The sequence below is a fragment of the Leucopleurus acutus genome (assembly GCF_964270905.1).
Source record: "Leucopleurus acutus genome assembly, chromosome: 2".
NCBI lineage: Eukaryota > Metazoa > Chordata > Mammalia > Artiodactyla > Delphinidae > Leucopleurus > Leucopleurus acutus.
In genome coordinates this window covers 57,720,223-57,739,582 of record NC_139143.1, presented here as the reverse complement: position 1 = coordinate 57,739,582, position 19,360 = coordinate 57,720,223, and the positions used below count along the sequence as shown (strand labels likewise).

Here is a 19,360-nt window from a genome sequence, read left to right as displayed (position 1 = left end):
CGAAGATGGTCAAATAACAGGTCGAAGATCACACAGCCAGTGAATTGGTAGAGCAGGACTTCAAACCAGGTCTGTCTGCTTCCAAAGCTTGTGTTATTTCCACACTACCTTGCCCGCAAAGAATTGGAGTCAAAAATCTGGCGGGGAGGGAACATCAGAGAGCCTCTAGTCCCTCTTGAGGAAACGGGGTCCCTTCCCAGGTGAAGCAGATCACAGAATCAGGCGGGTTGGAATCTCCACTTCATCACTTATGTGCTGTGTCTGTGATCACGTTACTCAACTTTCTTGAGCTTCGTTTCCCTACCTTTGACGTGGTGACAGTTACCTTTTTTCAGAGTATGTTTGGGAACATCAAGTGAGGCGGTTTAGAGGAAGAGCCTGGATGAGTAACTGGCACAGAGTACGTGCTTTATAAAGATCCGTCCCCGGCCTGATGCAGAGAGTCTGCCGTTCCACCGCTGCCTCATGGACTTCGCGGGCCACTGGGCTTTTCCCAGATGCAGAGGTGGGACAGGGTCGGTGCTTGGGAGAAGTTCCAGGGCAGTGCAAGGAGATAGAGAGAGAGGGGATGAAATTAAACACCACTGTGGACTCCGAATGGTTTTCCTCCTGAAACTCCCCAAGCACAGTTGAACGCTCTGAGCTGTCTCCAGACCTCTCAGCCCCGAGAGGGGAAGCATGGAGGTGGGATGGGCAGGGAGCTTTGCTGAAGGAGTCCCATTCCAGGCCTGGCGTCATGCCTGTACAGGTGATTGATAAATGTTCATTGGAATCAGCTCTTCCTCCTACGCTCCCCCATTCCCCTAGTCACCAAGGGCACTGGTCCCGTGTCCATGCAGAGGTGCCCAGGGATGGCTAGTTTGAGAGTCAGGAGGGCACAGTGGCCAAGAGCCCCAGCTCTGGAGGCAGATCGATCTGGGATTGACAGCCCAGCTCAGGCGCTTGCTACATGAGTGACCTGATCACATGATTTCACTGCTGAGCTTCGGTTTTTGCGTCTACTATATGATAGGAGTTTTATTTTTTAAAGAAATACTTATGTACATAACTATTTACTAGTCATTGTTAGAAGCACTTTTATAAAATTAACCCATTTCAGTCTTCTTAACAGCCCTTGGAGGTGGATATTGTTATTACAATTTTGCAAGTAAGGAAGTTGAGTCTGGGAGAGGTTTAGTCTGGGGGGGCAGGATTTAAACCCAAGCAGCCATGGTATACTGCACCACCTGGCTTGGTCTGCTAGTAATTGTTCCTATTTCATAGTAAGTATTATTTTGAAGATTAAATGAAACAGTCTATATACAGAACATAATACCTATTTAATAAATATTACCTAACAGTATATTTCTCCTTCTTAATCCTTTCTAAAAATAAAACCGTCACGTCTAAGTATGTTTTTCCGATTTGGAATATAGACAGAAAGTCTTACAAATATCAGAACAAAACTGAAACCACTTTTATTTTCTTCCAAATATCAGATACATACACTTTTTTAATTTACTTTTTTTATTGGAGTATAGTTGCTCCACAATGTTGTGTTAGTTTCTGCTGTACAGCGAAGTGAATCAGCTATATGTATACATATATCCACTCGTTTTTGGATTTCCTTCCCATTTAGGTCACCACAGAGCATTGAGTAGAGTTCCCTGTGCTATACAGCAGGTTCTCATTAGTTATGTGTTATACATATTAGTGTATATATGTCAATCCCAATCTCCCAGTTCAGCCCACCCTCTGCTTTCCTGCCTTGGTGTCTATATGTTTATGCTCTACATCTGTGTCTGTATTTCTGCCTTGCAAACAGGTTCATCTGCACCATTTTTCTAGATTCCACATATATGCGTTAATATACGATATTTGTTTTTCTCTTTCTGACTCATTTCACTCTGTATGACAGTCTCTAGGTCCATCCACGTCTCTACAAACAACCCAATTTCGTTCCTTTTATGAGTAATATTCCATTGTGTATATGTACCACATCTCCTTTATCCATTCGTCTCTTGATGGGCATTTAGGTTGCTTCCCTGACCTGGCTATTGTAAATAGTGCTGCAGTGAACATTGGGGTGCATGTGTGTTTTTGAAAACCACATCTTTTTATGCCTTTTACAAATTGTTCTCATTGGAAAGAAAATGACACCAAATTGGGACTGTCCTCAAGGATTCAAGATGTGTGGTCCGCACCATTCCGAGCAGGCAGCATTTGCACTCCTTACAGCAGGGCAGATGTAGTTGGCGGCAGGAGGCTCTCACTCATCACGATAGTCTACTCTTGGAAAGGTTTCGAGTCTGGCTAGAGCACAGCTGCCACCAGGTGCCTGCTCAGGCCTTCCCTCTGTCCAGTGGCTTGGCCTACCCACCACCAAGTGTCTCACTGTCTCTGCAGGTGACTCTGGACCTGTCTCAGCGCCGGGGCATAGTGGTGCGCAGGGTCCTCAACACACAGCATGACGTGGTGAACGAGTTTGGTGTCACCAGCTTCCCATCTTGCTACCTGCTGTTTCGGAATGGCTCTTCCTTACGGATCCCCGTGTGAGTGTCTCTCTGCCCCCTCTCTCCCCTCTCCCCGCGCTCCTCCTTTCTTCCTGCCTCGAGAGGCTGCCAGCCTTTCACAGGGGCTGACGGGTTCTTTCTCCTGTGAGTCTTCCGAGGAGTCCATGGGCACCCTCTGCAAGAGAAGCAGATATCTGCCTACGGTGGGTGGGGTGGTGGGCATGCTACAGCCAGGAGTCCGGGCCCAGAACGCTGCCCCCAGCTCAGCAGTTCAGCCTCAGGTCCCTGGCGTGCTCAACACCCAGCGTTGGCGCTTCTGCCCCATCCCCACCGCGGCCCTGGCCCTATTCCCCATCCTCCTCTCTCCACAGACAGACTCATTGGCAGTCTGCAAGTGCCTGGCAAGCGCTCAGCTACGCCTGACCCTCCCTCCCTTTGGTTTTCTAATTGCAGAAAAGTTCATTAGGAGCCAGACAATAGCCAGTTCCGAAATGCCAAGAGAGAACAATCAGGCCAGCCGCAGCCCCTCTGTCAGGCTCCCGCTGCTGAATGGTGCCAGATGGTGCCTCAGTGCCCTCCCTGGGCAGATGATTGATGTCCACCCAGCCCTGCAGGCAGGAGCGCGAGGGCCAGGGAGACCAAGGCTGGCCTGAGATGTCCAGTGAGCCACTCCTCAGAGCCATTAGTGCCCTCCTGCACCAGGGCTGGGCAGCGCGGCCACTCGCCCTCACCCGGCCCCAGTCACCTGGCAGCACTGGGCCAGGCCTCGTCAGAGAGCGCTGGCGGGGGGCGGTGGGGGGGGGGGCAGGACGATGGCCGCGGGGACAGGGAGGGGCAGGAAGTGCCGGTCCTGGTGGGGAGCGGAGGCATTGTTTCCTCTCTTGGAGCTGGCGGAGGGGAAAATTGTTTGTGACGACGCTGCTTCTAGCCACCTGCTCGTCTGTAAACATGGGGCCGGGACAGTGGAGTGGAAAGCAGTGCTTCCCGATGCCAGGTCTCCTGGGGTGTCCCGTCACGCTGCTGGTCTTCACATCCCTCCCTCCAGGGCCCTTGACCAGGAGGCGCCGCCTGCCCTTGAGGACTCCTCTTTATGAGACGAGAGAGAGAAATCAAAAAGATCGTCAGAAATGTCGTGGTTTGGGGTCGTTGCTGCTACTTTTTAAAAATCATGTATCAAACTCCCTTGACCTCCCTGGGGAGTAATGTCACCTCTGGTACCTTGGAGCAAGCTTGTGAGCTTCCTTGAGGCCACGTGCCACTTTGTAGCTTTGGTCTCTGGGGAGGGTCGTCAAACCCACCGTCCGGTCCGTGGCCAGAAGGAGCGCTGTCCCCAGAGGGCCCTCCTGCCCCCGAAGGTGCCCTGTCTCCCCACCTCTCCGAGGCAGGTTGAGGAATTTACGGGCCCAGCCGCTTTTCCAGGTGGGTTTTGACTTCAGACTGGTGTCAGAGAGGCTTTCCACAGCATGAGCAGTGAATAGAAAGGTTAACGTGAGGCAGGGCTGCCCCAATTTTTACCTCACTGAGGATAAGACCGATCCAGGTTCAAATATTTCTGAATAAACATTCCTGTCAGGTGAGCCACCCGCCTCCTCTCCTGCCACGAGTTAGCTCTGGGGTTTTGTTCCTCCGTGCTCACTGCCTCTCCCCCATGGTTCCCTTCCCTCACAGGCTTATGGAATCCAGGTTCTTCTACACCATGTACCTGAAGAGGTTCTCCAGGGACACCAGCGAGACTGTCCCCACCCCGACTGCGCCGAACACCTCTAGACCCATAGCCCCTACCGTGTGGAAAGTTGCAGATCCGTAAGGCCACGCCTGGGCCTCCTCTTCCCTTGCCTTCCTCACCCTCTCTTCTAATCACAGACACGCCCCCCTTCCTTCCACACTCTGTTCCTTGTCACAAGCTTGGCACGTGTCATACTGAGCCCAGACCCCCCGAGGGCTGGCCTTGGCCTATGGGGGCCCCCGGCTGCTGGCCACGCACAGGAGAGTCTTAAATGTGCGGAGGCGGCAGCGTCTGCTGACTGTATTCTTCATGATGGAATGCATACTTTCCGATGCCCACATTCCTTAAGCTTAACTCTATTCAAGACCAAGTAGAATCAGCTTGGAAGGATAATGTGCAGCCTCCAAAACAACTTCCCACCCAAGCAGTTATTTCTGCAGGGCAGATGCAAGCCCTGCCCAGAGTTTACAGTCCCTTAGCAGCATCCCTTCTAGGAAGGCACCCGACCTCACTTGAATGCTTCTGGTGTCAGGAAGCTCACTACTTTTCAAGATAGCCAGTGTCATCATGCACAGTTGTCAGCACGAGGTAACTGTTCTCTCTGAGGCTCCTTGGCTGTGCCCTGGTGGTAGAATTTCTGCTTGTTGGGCAGGGAGATGGGGCTGTAGACCTCTTGCTCTGGCCCCCAGCATGGTACCACGTGGAAATGGCTGACCAGGCAGCTCAGAGCTGAGTCCAGAGAGCGGCTTCCACAAGGGGGGCTGCACGAGAGAACTGGGGGCAGGGTCACTGGATTTCGGGAAGGATTTTGCATCCCAACACGAGAGACTCTAAGGGTGGAAAGCGCTAGTGGAGAGGTTTGTAGTAAATCAGGTGGGAAGGAAAGAGAAAGTAAGAGGTGGGTATGCTCATTATAATCATTCAAATTATGATTATTCAGATCATTCAAATTGCTATTATGGCTGACACTTCTAGTCTTATGTGCCAGGCTCTGCTGGGCACTTCCGTCCATTATCTCCTCTAGTCAGGGGGCCACTCCTTAAGGCATAACACAGGAACGGAGAGGTAAACTGAGGCCCCAGGACATGGAAGTGGAGCAGAGGGAGGGGACTTTGGCACGAGGGTAAAGCGCAGGTAGCCACAGTGCTCAGCCCGTCAGCTGACCTCGTTGGCTTCCCACCACCTCAGGAGGCAGGTGGGGCAGGAGTCCATTTTACAGGTGAGATCACTGAGGCCGGAGAGGCGGGTTGAGTTGCCCAAGCCCCCAGAGCTAGGCCACCATAGAAGGAGGCAAGAATCTAGGGGTCAGGAGGCAGGGGTAGAGAAGCAGCCCTTCCCTCAGGACCCTGAGCCCAGATCTCACAAGAGCGTGATGGGCACGGGGTGGAGCAGCCAGCTGGGAGCCTGCAGCCCTTCCCCCAGGGCTGGGGTCAGCCCGAGAGGTGCAAGATGGAGCCCTGATGCCCAGGGTCTGGCAGCTGCAAGGACGTCAGCCAAAATAAACGTAAAACCCCACTTCCCCTTCTCCCCAGCCCCATTCTCAGCCTTGGCGGGCAGCAAACCCTTGGTCTTTCAAAGAGCACCCAGCTTCCCGAGCCATGTTGTGTGGGTGCGCCCCTGTTGGTCTACTTGTCTGTCCCTAGGGATCTTTGTTCAGAACAGAGAATGAAGCTCAACCTTCTACTAGTGGCCTGATAAAAACACCTTTAGTGAGTGATGGGAGAGGCTGGCCCTGGACCTGCAGAGGGGGAACCCTACTCTGTGCCAGGAGCTGCTGAGAGTTTTACATTTGTGCTTTTGTTTGATCCTCTCAGCAACCTACCTGTGAGCAAGTTATTACTATCCCCATCTTACAGATAAGGAATTGAGGCTCAGAGAAGTTAAGTAATTTGCCCAAGATAACACAGGTAGTTACTGGCAGAGCCAAGTGCTAACCTATTTATTTTATTTTATTTTTTTACTGAAGTGTAGTTGATTTACAGTGCTGTGCTGATCTCTGCTGTACAGCAGAGTGACTCAGTTATACACAGACAGACATTCTTTTGCATGATGGTCTATCACAGGATATTGAATATAGCTCCCTCTGCTATGCAGTAGGACCTTGTTGTTTATCCATCCTATGTGTAATAGTTTGCATCTTTTAACCCCAAACTCCCAATCCTTCCCTCCCCAACCCCAAGTGCTAACTCACAGGACTCTGTGACCATCAGTAGTGCCTCCTCTTCTCTCCCTTTGGCCCTGGGTGCTTCTCCCCAGCCCCTGCCCCATGGTTAATACTCTTTTCTCTCCCTGGCTCCTTCTGGGTCCTTAGCTCCAAGATCTACATGGCTGACCTGGAATCTGCACTGTACTACATCCTGCAGGTAGAAGTGTCCAAGTTCTCTGTCCTGGAGGGGCAGCGCCTGGTGGCCCTGAAAAAGTTCATGGCGGTGCTGGCCCAGGTGAGCAGGACCCTGCCCTCCCTTGTCCGGCAGCCCCACACCACACGGGATCAGTGCGCATCCCTGAAGCAGGCACCGGGCCAGCCCCTCCCTCAGGAGCTCGCGGTCGGGCTGGACACCTGGACCCGCGGCTGTCCCAGTCTACTATGGGCTGCTACCCTGCGGTCTGCGCCCTCCTCCCGTCAGCCCCGTACCACCAGGGACAACCCCCTTCCCTCACCCTGCCCTGTGCAGGGGGGTGGGTGGGACCCAGGGCCTGATGCCCTGGGAATATTCCCAGCTGGCTCTGCCTGCCTGAGTCCTCTACCTCAGGCCGAGCCTGGAGTGCAGCCTCTCACTCCCTGCCGCGGTCACTGGGAAAGCAGGACCCGTGGACCCCAGTGAAGGAAAGAAGACTTTTCTGAATCTCCTCTTTTCCCTCCCAGACTCTGGCCAAAGTCTGACGCAGCTCCCTGGCCTTAGCCGTGCCTTCCTTATTCCTTTGTAGTTTCCTGCCAGCATGGCTACTTCTCCAAGTGTGGCTCCTCCTTACTGAGGACCTGATGTGTGTCAGGCATTTAATCCTCTTAATCTCGCCGTAGGGTGGCAGGTGCCACCCCCATTTAAGAAGTACAGGTCGCTCAAGTGATGTGCCTTAGGCGTCCTGTTTGGTGGTGTCATGGCCAGGATTTGAACCGGGGTCCCAGCTTTAGAGCCTGTACCCCTTCTCTGCCACGCTCCTTGCTCGTCTCTCAAGGTGAGATGTGGGCTGCCTCTTCCCTCTGCACCTGCCGCCTCCTCCCTCCCTGCATCCTTCTCTGCGGCTGCAGGTCCAGTGCCAGTGCTGCCCTACTTAAATCCCGAAGCTCTGGCTGCCGAGGACTTGCTGAGTCAGGTGTGGGCTCTGGTCCCCCTTAGAGGCTGACTGCTGACTCAGCCACCCTCGGCCCCCGGGAGCCAGGTCTGAGCCCCTCCTTCTGGCGCAGGTCTGCGGGCAGCTGGGACTACCTCTGGGGGTGGTCTGCGCCTCTCCCTCGGGAACTGCCGCCAGCCTGGTCCCTCTTCCCTCCTCACCAGTCCTGGCCCTCTGGTCCACTTGGCTTAGTGACGGGCATCTGTGGCTGCACCGAGGACCCTGTGAGGTGGCAAGTGCTGTCACAGCGCTGTTCCGGTCTAAGGCAAGACAGCTTTCAGCCCCTCTCAGATGTTCCACGCAGACTGGGCCCCTGTTCTTCAGCCCAGTCTGATAATAGAGCCTTTCCTCAGAGGCCTCGTGAGCCGCTGGGTCCTCAAGTTGCCGAGGCCCAGGGTGGCTGACCCAGAGGCTCAGAGGGGAAAAGTCCTCGAGTAGTTCTGTGTGCTGTCCTCCTGCCTGACACGTGAGGCGGGGCCCCAGGAAGCAGAGAGGGGTCCCCTTACCCCCCCCAGTCCAATCCACTCTGAAGCACTCATCCCAGGGAAATTATTGTGTGCTGCTTGTATCTCTCAGCTGGACTCGAAGCTCGTTTGGGTTTGGCTCCCAGTGGGACTGTTGCAGCCAGTGTGAGGGAAAAGAATGAGACCCAGGAAATGCCCGAGCGGGGTAGAGGCTTAAGCAGCACCCTCTCCATGGTGCCCGCCGAGCTTCTGCCCTCAGCAATGCTGGAACTGAGTTTGGGGTGAAGGAATCCTCCCTGCCAGAAGCCAGGACCCTCAGAGAGGAAAGTGGAGGGCTGGGGGGCACGGGCTCAGGGGCATCTGCTGTGCAGCACAGCCCCTGGAGGCTGCGGAGTATTCTGGCCCTACCCTTGCCTGGGTAGCTTCATCCTGAGGAGCAATAATAGTAGCAGCTACCGTTTCTTGAGCTCTGACAAGGTGTCAGACTCTGCAAGGTACTCCTTTGTGTTTTAGCTTATCTGCATTTCTCAGAACAGACTCCACGGGGTGGGTGCTAGCATTATCCCATCACAGAGAGGAGAATGGAGGCCCAGAGGGGTAAAGCACCTTGTCCAAGGTCCTCCAGCCAGTGAGTGGCTGAGCTGAGATTTGCGCCTACGTCTCGTCTAACCCACACCCTTATGCACTCCGTGCGTGGAGCACTGAAAGGCTGAGTGAGTAGAGCTCACTCTGCCTGCTCAGCCTTAGGGACCTGTCAACTGTGAGTATGGCCAGTTGGGAGGCACTGCCCTGCGGCCCAGCCCGGGATCTCCCTGCTCCCTCACGGAAGCGGCTGGCAGGACTGGCCACTGGGTGGCGTGTGGTCACCAGGGTTTCCCTGCTCCCGGCACAGGGTGACTCCCTGTAGTCCAGAGCCCCTTAATTCATCCTTCCTCCTGACACCGTGGCCTTAGAGGGCGTCATCCTTCCAAATCAGGACGATGGGTGAAGGTCAGTGAGAAACGCTGACTTGAAGCTGTAAATTCGTGTTGAGAGCCCAGAGGCCCGTGTAAGCCGACCAAGAGGGAGCGTGTCAAAGCACAGGATTCTTTCCGGCCACTTCTGCTGGGGGACAGTGTCCAGCCTGGAGATAAGAATACGCCATGACTGTCTCAGAGGACTGGGTCCCTTGGCAGGTTTTTCTGTTTAGGGATCATTCCTGTCTGCAGCACCCTTCTTCTCACAAATGCTTTTCTTTGCTGGTTTTCCTCCTGTGTTGCCCTCTCGACCTGCCCCTTCGTGGTTTATCTGACCTGCTCTGCTACTGCAGCCCTCTCTCTCCCTCCTCCCCCCACCCTGGGTGTGTTTGCGCGTGCGGTGCGCGCACACAGGCATCCATCCTCGTCCCTGGAGTCCTTGTGGTTTTAAAGTGCTGATACTAATCCGATTTGAGTTGACTTATTGTCAGAGTGGCTTTTCATGCTCCTCAGAGACTGTTGGGAGTTCCCGTCAAGATTTGGATCTCGGCTCAAGCCCCTGCACTGCCTTGTCCCCATTGGCAGCCCGTGGAATACAAATGAAAGGCCATTTGCCAGCCTCGCCCAGCTGGTCAGTTAGCCAGTCAGCTGCTCTGTCAGAAGATGAGCTGAACAGAGGCCCGTGTGGCCCAGGGGTCCCAGCAGCCCTGGGCAGCGACACAGGAAGGTGCTCAGCCTTCCTGCCAGTGAGCGTGTGGTCGGGTCAGAACTGGAGCCTGCAGCCTGGAGAGGGGGCGGCCTTGAGGGCCTGGTCCCACTGAGCGCCTCTGCCCACCCCTCCCCCTCGCCTGCGCAGGTGCTCCAGAGCAAAGGTAGTGAGGAACCCACATGTGGGTGTTAGGCAGGATGTTTTCCCGGTGGTCTTGGAACATTCTAAAAAATGCCTCGGCCCACTTCAGCCTGGCCCCTGGCCTTCCCCAGGACTGCGGAACTCTGGGGGAGTTATTTCTCACTCTCCCCTTATCGCTCCCATAGTACTTCCCTGGCCAGCCCTCGGTCCAGAAATTCCTGCATTCCATGAGTGACTGGCTCAAGAAGCAACAGAGAAAGAAAATTCCCTACGGTTTCTTTAAAACTGCCCTGGACAGCAGGAAGGAGGTGAGTGTGGGAGGGCTAAGGAGGATCTCCACCTCATGCTTGATATCTATGGGAGTGGAAGGGCTTCACCCTGTCACCTCTGACCTCTGTCACCGACCTGCACTCAGGAAGGAGGCAGTGATCGTGGTCGGGTCCTCCCATTAGGAGCGAGTAAACTGCTGTTTATTGAGCCCTCTCTGTACAGACCTCATTTAATCCTCGCAGCATGAGTGGAAGGCAGATATTATCCCCATTTAGCAGATGAAGAAACAGAGGTCAAATAAGCTAAGATCATACAACCTGTAAGTGGTTGGGCTGAGATTTAGAACCAGTTGTGAGACCCCGGTGGTGAGAGAGCTTTTTTTTTTTTTTCTGCGGTACGCGGGCCTCTCACTGCTGTGGCCTCTCCCGTTGCGGAGCACAGGCTCCGGACGCGCAGGCCCAGCGGCCATGGCTCACGGGCCCAGCCGCTCCGCGGCATGTGGGATCTTCCCGGACCGGGGCACGAACCCGTGTCCCCTGCATCGGCAGGCGGACTCTCAACCACTGTGCCACCAGGGAAGCCCGGTGAGAGAGCTTTTAATTCCAGCCCTCTGTTGCTCCCTGGCATGCTGTGCTCCTCAGCAACGCTTCTGTCCAGGGGCAGCTTTCTGGGCTCCTGCTCTCACAAAGGTGGGCACATCAGCCAGGAGAGGTGCAGAACCTCACAGACGTGTGGGGTGTCAAAGCTTGACGGGACCTTAGAGATGACCCCCCTCGTTCTACAGAGGGGAGGCTAAGGCTAGAGTAATGATGTGACCCGGTCTGTGTCACGGGTTCTCAGACCTACTGCTCCTTTGACGGGTGTCGCCAGTGGAAGGGAAATGCCACCTTCAAGGTGATAAACTGAGAAAGGGACCATTTGTTCTGGGGCTCTGTGCTGACCTGGAGTCTTCTGCAAGTTGCCCTCCCCACTTCCCACACCAGCTCCTTTTTCTTCTCCGCATATGCATTCACGCTTGTGTGTGTCCCTTAGGGTGCTCTGACTGCCGACAAGGTGAACTGGGTGGGCTGCCAAGGGAGTCAGCCGCACTTCCGCGGCTTTCCCTGCTCCCTGTGGGTCGTCTTCCACTTCCTGACCACGGAGGCAGCTCGGCAAGATGTAGACCACTCACGAGAAACAGGTGAGTCTGGGCCTGTGCACCCCTTGTGCCTCAGCCGGCCCTGTCCCGCCCTCCGCTGGCTCCCCGCTGCAGGCCTGAATTTAGGGGAGTCCGCCTCTGCAGCTGGCCACACACAAGCAGCGGGCCTGGAGTAGCCACTCAGCCCTGCCCGCTGCCCCCGAGGTGGTGCCCCACCAACGGGCGTGAGGCTGCTCCCTGGCTCTCTTGTAGCCGTAAGCCTGATTTATTTTTAGTCTTCCCGAGAGAGTTCTGGCTCTATTTTTTATACTCCCATAAAGAAAAGAACTATGTCTATTTCACAGTTTATGCAGCTGATACCGTAGACTCAACAATTTTACTGCACTTCCCACTGAAAAATCATTTTCTAGGGGAACCTGGGGAAGTACTTTTCCCCCTTTGCCCTGTTTCATCCCCAAACCATGCAGCTGCTTTCCACAACCCACACTGCCCCACAGCCGCACACAGCGACTGAACAGGTGGGCATCTAGCTCACGGAAGGACCAGGCTGACGCCAGACCCTGGCCCAGCCTGGAGGATACAAGGAGGAAGAGGCAGTCCCTGCTCCCAGTGGGCTGTGAGACAGGTGGGCACAGGGCTGCCATGCAGCCTGCCAGGGCCCAGGGGGAGAGCAGGATGTGCGGGTGGAAGAGAGGGAACGCTCCACGCCATCGGGAAGGGCGGGAGGAGGTAAGTGAGGGGGAACGATGGACAAGAGTCCCCGACAGAGGAGACGGCCTGTGCAGAGACAGAGGGAACAGGGGGAGCTGCCGGATGTGCGGACAGCCAGCCAGTCTGTCAGCCCGGATTTACGGAGTGTCTCCAAAGAGCCGGGCCCTGCTCTAGGGGTGGGGTACAGCAATGCATACAGCGAGACGTCCCTGCCTCAAGGGGACAATAGTCCAGTGGCAGGAGACAGACAGTAAACATACAGATCATTTCAGGTGTGATGGTGAGTCGGTGAAGAAGACAGAGCCAAGCGGTGGGGGAGGGGGGCTGGAGAGGGGATGCTGTGTTTAGACAGGGTTTCTGGCTGGGGGAGGCTTCTCGGAGGAGGGGCCCCTGTGCTGAGACCTGATTGGTGAGAGGGAAGCAGCGGTGGGACATCTGGGATGAGAGCCTCCCGGGCTGTCTGCTCAGGCTGCCATAACAAGGTGCTACACACTGGGTGGCTTAAACAACAGAAACGTGTCTTCTTACAGTTCTGGAGGCTGGAAGTCCACAATGAAGACGTTAGCAGGGTTGGTTCTGTTGAGGCCTCTCGTTGGTTTTGTAGATGACCATATTCTCCCTGGGTCTTCCCACGGTCCTCAGTGGGGGTGTTCCTGGCTACGTCCAATTTCCTCTTCTTACAAGGACACCAGTCATATTGGATTAGGTTGTACCCCAGTGACATCATTCTCACTTAATCACCTCTTTAAAGACGCTGTGTCCAACCAAATACAGTCACATTCTGAAGGACTCAGGGCTAGGACTTCAACATAAGAATTTTAGAGGACACAGTTCAGCCCATAACCCAGGTCAAGGACTAGTAAGTGCAGGGAACAAGTCTGGTGTGTGTGCAGCACCAAAAGGCGGCCAGTGTGGCAGAGCCTGGGAGTGAGGGGAGCAGGAGAGGAGGTGGGCTTGGAGGTCCTGGTGTGGGAGGGAGGGAGATTTCAGTCTCTGCATTATGAGAATCTACTAGGGACCTTAAGCAGGGGAGTGATGCACACGAGATCGGTGCTTTAGAGCGATTACTGGGTGGAGGGTGGGCTACAGCAGGGCAAGGGGGAGGCAGAGCAGCCAATTAGGAAGTTGTGGAACTTGTCCAGGAGAGGTGGTGGTGGCCTAGACTAGAGTTGTAGGTGTGCACATGGAAGAAGAAGTGGGCAGGTTTGGGAATATTTTAAAGGTAGAGCTGATAGGACTCAGTGACGGATTGGATGAAGACTATGCAGGATCAAGGACTTTGGTCGGACCTTGGACTTGTTGGGCCTGAACGTCAGGTAGTTGATGGTCCTATGAGCTGAGAAATGGGAAGGCTCAGGGCGGGGAGGGAGTAGATGGGGGAGGGTACACTTAGTGGTCTGTGCCTATTGGATCTCTGAATGGAGATGTAGACAGTTGAGTCTGCAGTTCTGGGGGGAGGTCCAGGATAGAGATACAAGTCTTGTGGTCATTAGCATATAGACGGTAGTTCAGGCCTCGGGACCGGAGGAGCCCATTAGTGGGTGGGCAGAGAAGAGGGCTGAGGCCTGAGCTCTGGGGCATTCAGCATCCAGACCTCTGCTGGGGGCGCAGGGGCCAACAAAGGAGACTAAGAAGGAGTGGCCATTGCAATTTCAAGAGGTCCCCCAACATAAAGAGTTTCAAGAGCGAGAACATAGTCAGCCAAGTGGGGAGGTGGTGTGAGGCGAGGACCTCCCTGGCGAGAGCTGTGTCAGTGGATTAGTGGAGAGAGAGGCCTGGTTGGGTTGGGCTGAAGAGAGAGGAGCCGGGAAGAAATTGGAGGTAATGGGGGAGTGATTGGGGTGTGACTGGAGTCAGAGAAGGGGTTTCTTCGTTGTAGTTCTTTTTTCTTGTCGGAAGGAGCCCATACAAGGGAGAAATTGATGATGCCGTAACACAAGAAAACATTCGCGGGAGTGAAATCTTGGAAGAGGCGAGAGGGGTGAGGTCCAGAGCATGAGCCAGGCGGAGGAAGCGAGGATAGCTGCAGGGCAGGTGGTGAGTGGGTGGCGGGGGTGGAAGCAGGAGCTGAGGGGGCTGAGGAGGTGAGAGGCAAGGCACAGCTTGGCGTGGGCACTGGCGTCGCCAGAACCGAGGGCACGGGCAAGGGTGGTGCGTGGGACAGAGAGCTGCGTGCTGCAGTCCCAGTGGATGGAGGGGTCAGACTCGGAGTGGGAGCTTTTAAAGGGCTGGGGGGATCGCAGCAGGAAGGAGAGAGAGTTTGGAAGCAACCGACAGCAGGGGGGGCACTTCCGCCACCTCCAGCCCTGAGTGTGGAAGACGGAGGGGTTTAAGGGGAGCGGGTTTGGGGGAGCAGTGGTATCTTCAGGGAGGAGCCTGTGTCAGAGCAAGAAGAGGGCGGGTATTCAGAGCCTGTGCTGTTGCCAGGCCAGAGAGCCCAGTGGGAGGAAGTGAGGGGGCCGGGGAGAAATGGAGACAAATTAGGGAGCGTTCGGGGCCAGATCGGGATGGGCTGTGGACGCAGCATGGCACGATGGGGAGCGAGTTGGAACAGGAAGCCTAAAGCAGGAGGGGCAGAGTAGGGGCCCACGGGATGGGGGATGGGCACCGTGGCCCCTGCCTTCCTCTCCAGCCACGTCTCTTAAGAGCCTGAGTGTCCTGACAACGCGTTTGGACTTTATCCTGAGTGTCTGTAAGTGATGAGGGCCTGGATAAGAGGCAGACGAGGGAGACTGAGGTTTACGAGTTTGGAAGGAGATGGGGTCAACTCGAACATGCCCCCTGGGAGGTGAAGTAGACAGGGAGACCTGAGCCCCTCACCAGGTGGGCTGGGGTGTGTGTTCCCCGTGCAGAGGCGACCACGGTGGGCCTGTGATGGGAACAGTGGTGGAGCCAGCAGGGACAGGCAGCCGGAAGGGCCCCTGTGACTGGAGTCTCCTCTCCCCTGTAGTCAAGGCCCAGGAGATCCTCCAGGCCATCCGGGGCTACGTTCGCTTCTTCTTTGGCTGCCGAGCCTGCGCTGGCCACTTTGAGCAGATGGCCACTGAGTCTGTGCACCAGGTGGGGAACCTGAGCAGCTCCATCCTCTGGTTCTGGTCTAGCCACAACAAGGTCAACGCTCGCCTCGCAGGTAAGGAAGGGCCTGCCTCCAAGGCTGGAGTCACCTGCAGAGGGAGGGTGAGGCGGGGGAGCTTTGGAGTCTGGGACCAGAGGCAGGAGTCGGGACCTTCTTTGTCCTCTAGGTTACACCCCGTGTTTCATGGTGCTTCTCAGCACCCAGAGCCCTTTCACGTGCTCTGCCAGCCCTGCTGAGGTATGTCAGTATCATTAGACCTATTTTCTAGATGAGGAAACTCAGGCTTTGGCACCGTGAGACCCTGGTCTTCCGATGCCATTGCTCACTCTCTCGCCCACACCAGGGCCCCTCCCTCTGGCCTGTTGGGGTCCCTTTCCTGCCTCGCATGTCCTGCTTTCTGGCTCTTGGCCCCTTACTCAAACCAACAGAGAGGAGAGAGCTGGGCCTCTCCCCGCCCTGGGAGGGGTATAACGATAAAATATACTTGAAGAGAAAATCCTGGTCCTTCCTGGAAAAACCAGGGACCGATTCTCACGGGAGAGGCCTTGTCTTCTGAATATACCTCATTTACAGTGTTTTCTGTTCCCCGTGCACAGGAGTCAGATGGGTCCAACAGGCAAAAGCATTAACGCCAGAGGTGACCAGAAGCTGGTGGGTGGGGAGGGAGCCACCTGTGGATGGAGCCTGGGCTTGTCTGTGGGGAGAGAGGAAGTGTGTTTGGCTGGGACAGACCTCCCAGGGGTGGCGGGAGGTGGGGGATGAGGCCTGAGGCGGGGCCAAGGTCAAAGGAGCCCGTGGAGCAGGTGGCTGTGCAGGCGGCTGCACTTGGTCTGCATCTCCTGGGGCCTCCTGGTGGACTTCAAAAGAAGACACGTGCTGTCTCTCCTCCCACCCCTTCTCTCCCTGCCCCTGTCTGCCCCTGCCACCAGATGCTCATTTGACCCTCCAGCCTCAGGACCTGTAGGCTCCTGGCTTCTCTGGGGGCCCAGCTGCTGCTGGAGGGCCAGGAGCCCATGCCTCTCCCTGAAGGGAAGGCCGAAAGGAAGGCAGTGTCCTACTCTCTCTAGAGGGGTCCTTTCAGATCAACTAGTAACAATAATGAGCAGGTGCAAATGGAGTGCTCACTTTGCAAGGCCTGATCACTATGACTTCTCATGGGACCCTTGGAATCTACATGTTGCTCACTCCCCAAAATAATCATTCTGATTTTTACATCACTCACTGCTGCTGCTTCTTCATTCTGGCCAGCAACTTTTTTTTTTCCTATTAAACCCTTTAGGGGAGGTACCTCCTCCAGGAGAGATGGGCTGATTGCCATTCCCCAGGTGACACTGGAAGAGGGGCCAGTGGCAGGCCCTCTGGGGCTCAGCCTGGGGCTCTGCCCACAGTGCCAGTCCTGCTTGGGGTCCCAGTAGCCTGGTGGGAAGGGCAACTTCTTGACACTCTCCTGGGTGTCCTTTTCCCCATCCAGGCCCCCAGGCCTCCCCACACCCCACCCCTTGGGGCCCACCTGACGAAGAAATTCCACTAACTCCTACCTACCCCAGAGGGCCGCAGGGGGTAAAGGAGATGCCTTGTAACTACCATGTGCCTTGAGCTCTTGCTTTAAAAACATTTTCCCTTTGATTACAAAAAGAATGTATCTTCACTTGCGTAAAACCTGGGAAATTTTAGAAAAATGCAAAGAAGATACATACTAGTGGACCATCCAGTCTGCAAGACAGGTCGTTCTGAGTCTTCTCGCCCTTTCTCATGTCTGGTCCAGGGGTACAAGCCAGCAGTGAAGTTGACAAAGAGAGACAGTGGGTTAACACGGGGAAGTGACTGGAAGGGAAGCTGTGGAGTTCTGGGGGTGGGGGAGGGTAGGAACGTCCTCTCCCAGAGAGGCACCAGTGTTGGGCCCTGCGGTGGGCCAGGCTCTGTGCTAGGTCTTTCATCTGACCTCTCTCGCGCCCATCCTTTCCCAGGGCAGCAGTGCCCCCTTTTTGCAGATGAGGGAGCTGGCATTCTGAATGGAAGAATGCGGTCTGGGCTTCCGGGTGGCCAGTGTGTCACAGGCAACCTGTGTGTGCTTCCCTCCCCAGGAGCTCCCAGCGAGGACCCCGAGTTCCCCAAGGTGCAGTGGCCACCCCGTGAGCTCTGTTCCGCCTGCCACAGTGAACTCCAGGGTGCGCCCGTGTGGGACCTGGGCAACACCCTCAAGTTCTTGAAGACCCACTTCTCCCCGAGCAACATCGTCCTAGACCTTCCTTCGGCTGGCCTGGGCCCCCGGAGGGGTGCATAGAGGATGGCAGTCCCCCCAAGGCAGGTGGAGCTGGAGCTGGCGATCGGAAATTTTACTCTGGGCCCTGAGAAGTCTGAGATCATGGCGGGCCCAGGGACAATGTCCCCTGGAACCACCATCCCAGATGTTCCAGCAGAGGGACCTGGGGCAAGTCACCCCCAGGAGACGCAGGCTGGCCTCAGCGTGGCCAGAGATGAGCCAGACCAGGAAGCTCCTGAGCACGTAGCGGGGCTTCAGAGGGATAAGTTGGAGCAGCCAAAAGGGCGGCAGCGCTTGCACAGGCGAGACACAGGAGCCGTGTTGTTGGCTGAATTCCTGGCTGGGAAGAACTTCCCCAGAGGCCCTTCAGAGCTGAGGCGAGTGGGCCGCAGCTCCAGGCAGCTGGCCAGCGACCCTGACGGGGAGCCAGAGGCCGGGGCCAGGCAGGGCCGGAGCCAGTGGCTGCAGGTGCTGGAAGGGAACTTCTCCCACCTGGACATCAGCCTCTGTGTGGGGCTCTCCTCCGTGTCCTTCATGGGTCTGCTGGCTGTGTACACCTACTTCCGGGCCAGGATGAGGGCCCTGAAGGGCTATGCCAGCCACCCCGCAGCCCGAACCGTCCAACTTGGGAGGGGGCAGGATAGGGAGCTGCCATCCCTGGGCTCTTCCAGCCCCCTGCACCCCACCCCTCCCACCTTGTTCCTTGTCCAGGAAAATCTAGGAAAACCAGTTACTGCAGCAGACCTCCCTGGGGCTTCTGGAAAGGGATGTTCCGTAGACAGGAAGACATGCACAGGGTCCAGGTTCATCTGCCAGCAGAGGGGGAGGACAGCCTTGGGCAGTGGGGTCGGGAGACTCCATCCTGGGCCTCTCAGCACCGAATTCCTCTTTTTCAGCTTGTTTGAAGTCCTCCCTCATTCTTCCTGAAGCTTCAGTGATTCCCGCTTGGTGTTGGCCCTAAACTGGGGCAAGTGAGGCTGCAGTCTCCAAGGTTTCCCATCTCCAGAGGAGGGGCCCCTGGGGCTGGAGTGGACTCCTTACTACATCCCGGGACTCCGTCCATCCTGCTACAAAGAGCCCTTTGCACCAGAGAAGGAAGGACTGCCTCTGGCCCTCTGTGCCCGCCCGTCCTCCAGCCCCTCAGACCCTCCTGGGTGGGGTTTGGCTTTATGGTGGGCTTCGGAAGCTTCTGGAAGTCATGCTGGTCTCCCAGGTGAGGTCTGTGGGAGGAGGGCCTCTGGCCGGCTCCTTCCCAAACCTTGGGTACAGGAAGGGTACAGGCTGGAATTGGTGTGGTGATGGTACTGGGCTGGGGGCGGGGGGGGTTAGGGAGGGCTGTTGGGATCTCTAGTGCCTTAGCTGTGAGAGGCTGAGAGAAGCGTTCGCTTTGAACATGTTTGGCTTCTCCGCATTGGGCTCCACCCCTCTTGGAGCTGGGTCTTTTGTCTCTTGTTGATTTTCATCTCCAAAATAGATGCTAATCTTTACTGTGGAGGGAGGGGAGTGTCGTCCCTCTCAAGGGTCCACCTCCCATCCTGTAGAGGTTAACAGGGTCAGAGGGGAGGATGACGCTGTACACATGCTTGATCCCCACTCTGCCCCACGGTCGAGGGGGCTCTGGAATAAATTATTTTTGTTAAGGCAAGCGCCGGTGTGTTCCTTAACTTGCTACTAGTGTCCGGGGCTGGGTAGAATGTGCAAAACCCAGCCTGACCTGGGATGCAGCCAGCTCTCGAGGGGTCAGAGCGCCCTTGTCATAGCCTCTGTCTCCTGGATGGGGCCCTCCCCCACTGTCCACAGAGCTCTCTGTGCCCCGAGCCCCTCAGTCCCGCCTCCCCCCCCCCCCCCCCGCTCCCCCGCCCTCCCACGGAGCACCTGCCCTGATGCTCTCAGTTCTGCTCCAGGAACCTTGGCCTGCGCCCGCCTGACCCCTCCTCAGGCAGGCGGCCTACATCTCCAGCTCTCCTTGGAGGAAGGAGAGAGGGCTTGTTTTCCAGAGCCAGCCTGGGCTGCCTGCTCAGCAGGGAGGAGTCAGCCAGATTGGAGAGCCTGCCCCTAATCCGGCCTGCTGGGTTCTACAG

General features: G+C 56.1%; 1 protein-coding gene across 1 annotated transcript in view; it reads left to right on the top strand.

Annotated features, from left to right (window-relative positions):
• Positions 1-18,554, top strand: part of QSOX1 (quiescin sulfhydryl oxidase 1) — a 41,403-nt gene extending 22,849 nt beyond the window's left edge. The window contains exons 6-13 of the mRNA XM_082860741.1: positions 2,386-2,531; positions 4,161-4,295; positions 6,530-6,659; positions 10,007-10,129; positions 11,124-11,271; positions 14,891-15,070; positions 17,101-17,320; positions 18,176-18,554. Of these exons, the coding sequence (XP_082716867.1) occupies positions 2,386-2,531; positions 4,161-4,295; positions 6,530-6,659; positions 10,007-10,129; positions 11,124-11,271; positions 14,891-15,070; positions 17,101-17,300 (1,062 nt within the window). The 3' untranslated portion in view covers positions 17,301-17,320; positions 18,176-18,554. The remainder of the gene's footprint in view (positions 1-2,385; positions 2,532-4,160; positions 4,296-6,529; positions 6,660-10,006; positions 10,130-11,123; positions 11,272-14,890; positions 15,071-17,100; positions 17,321-18,175) is intronic.
• Positions 18,555-19,360: the final 806 nt, after the last annotated feature.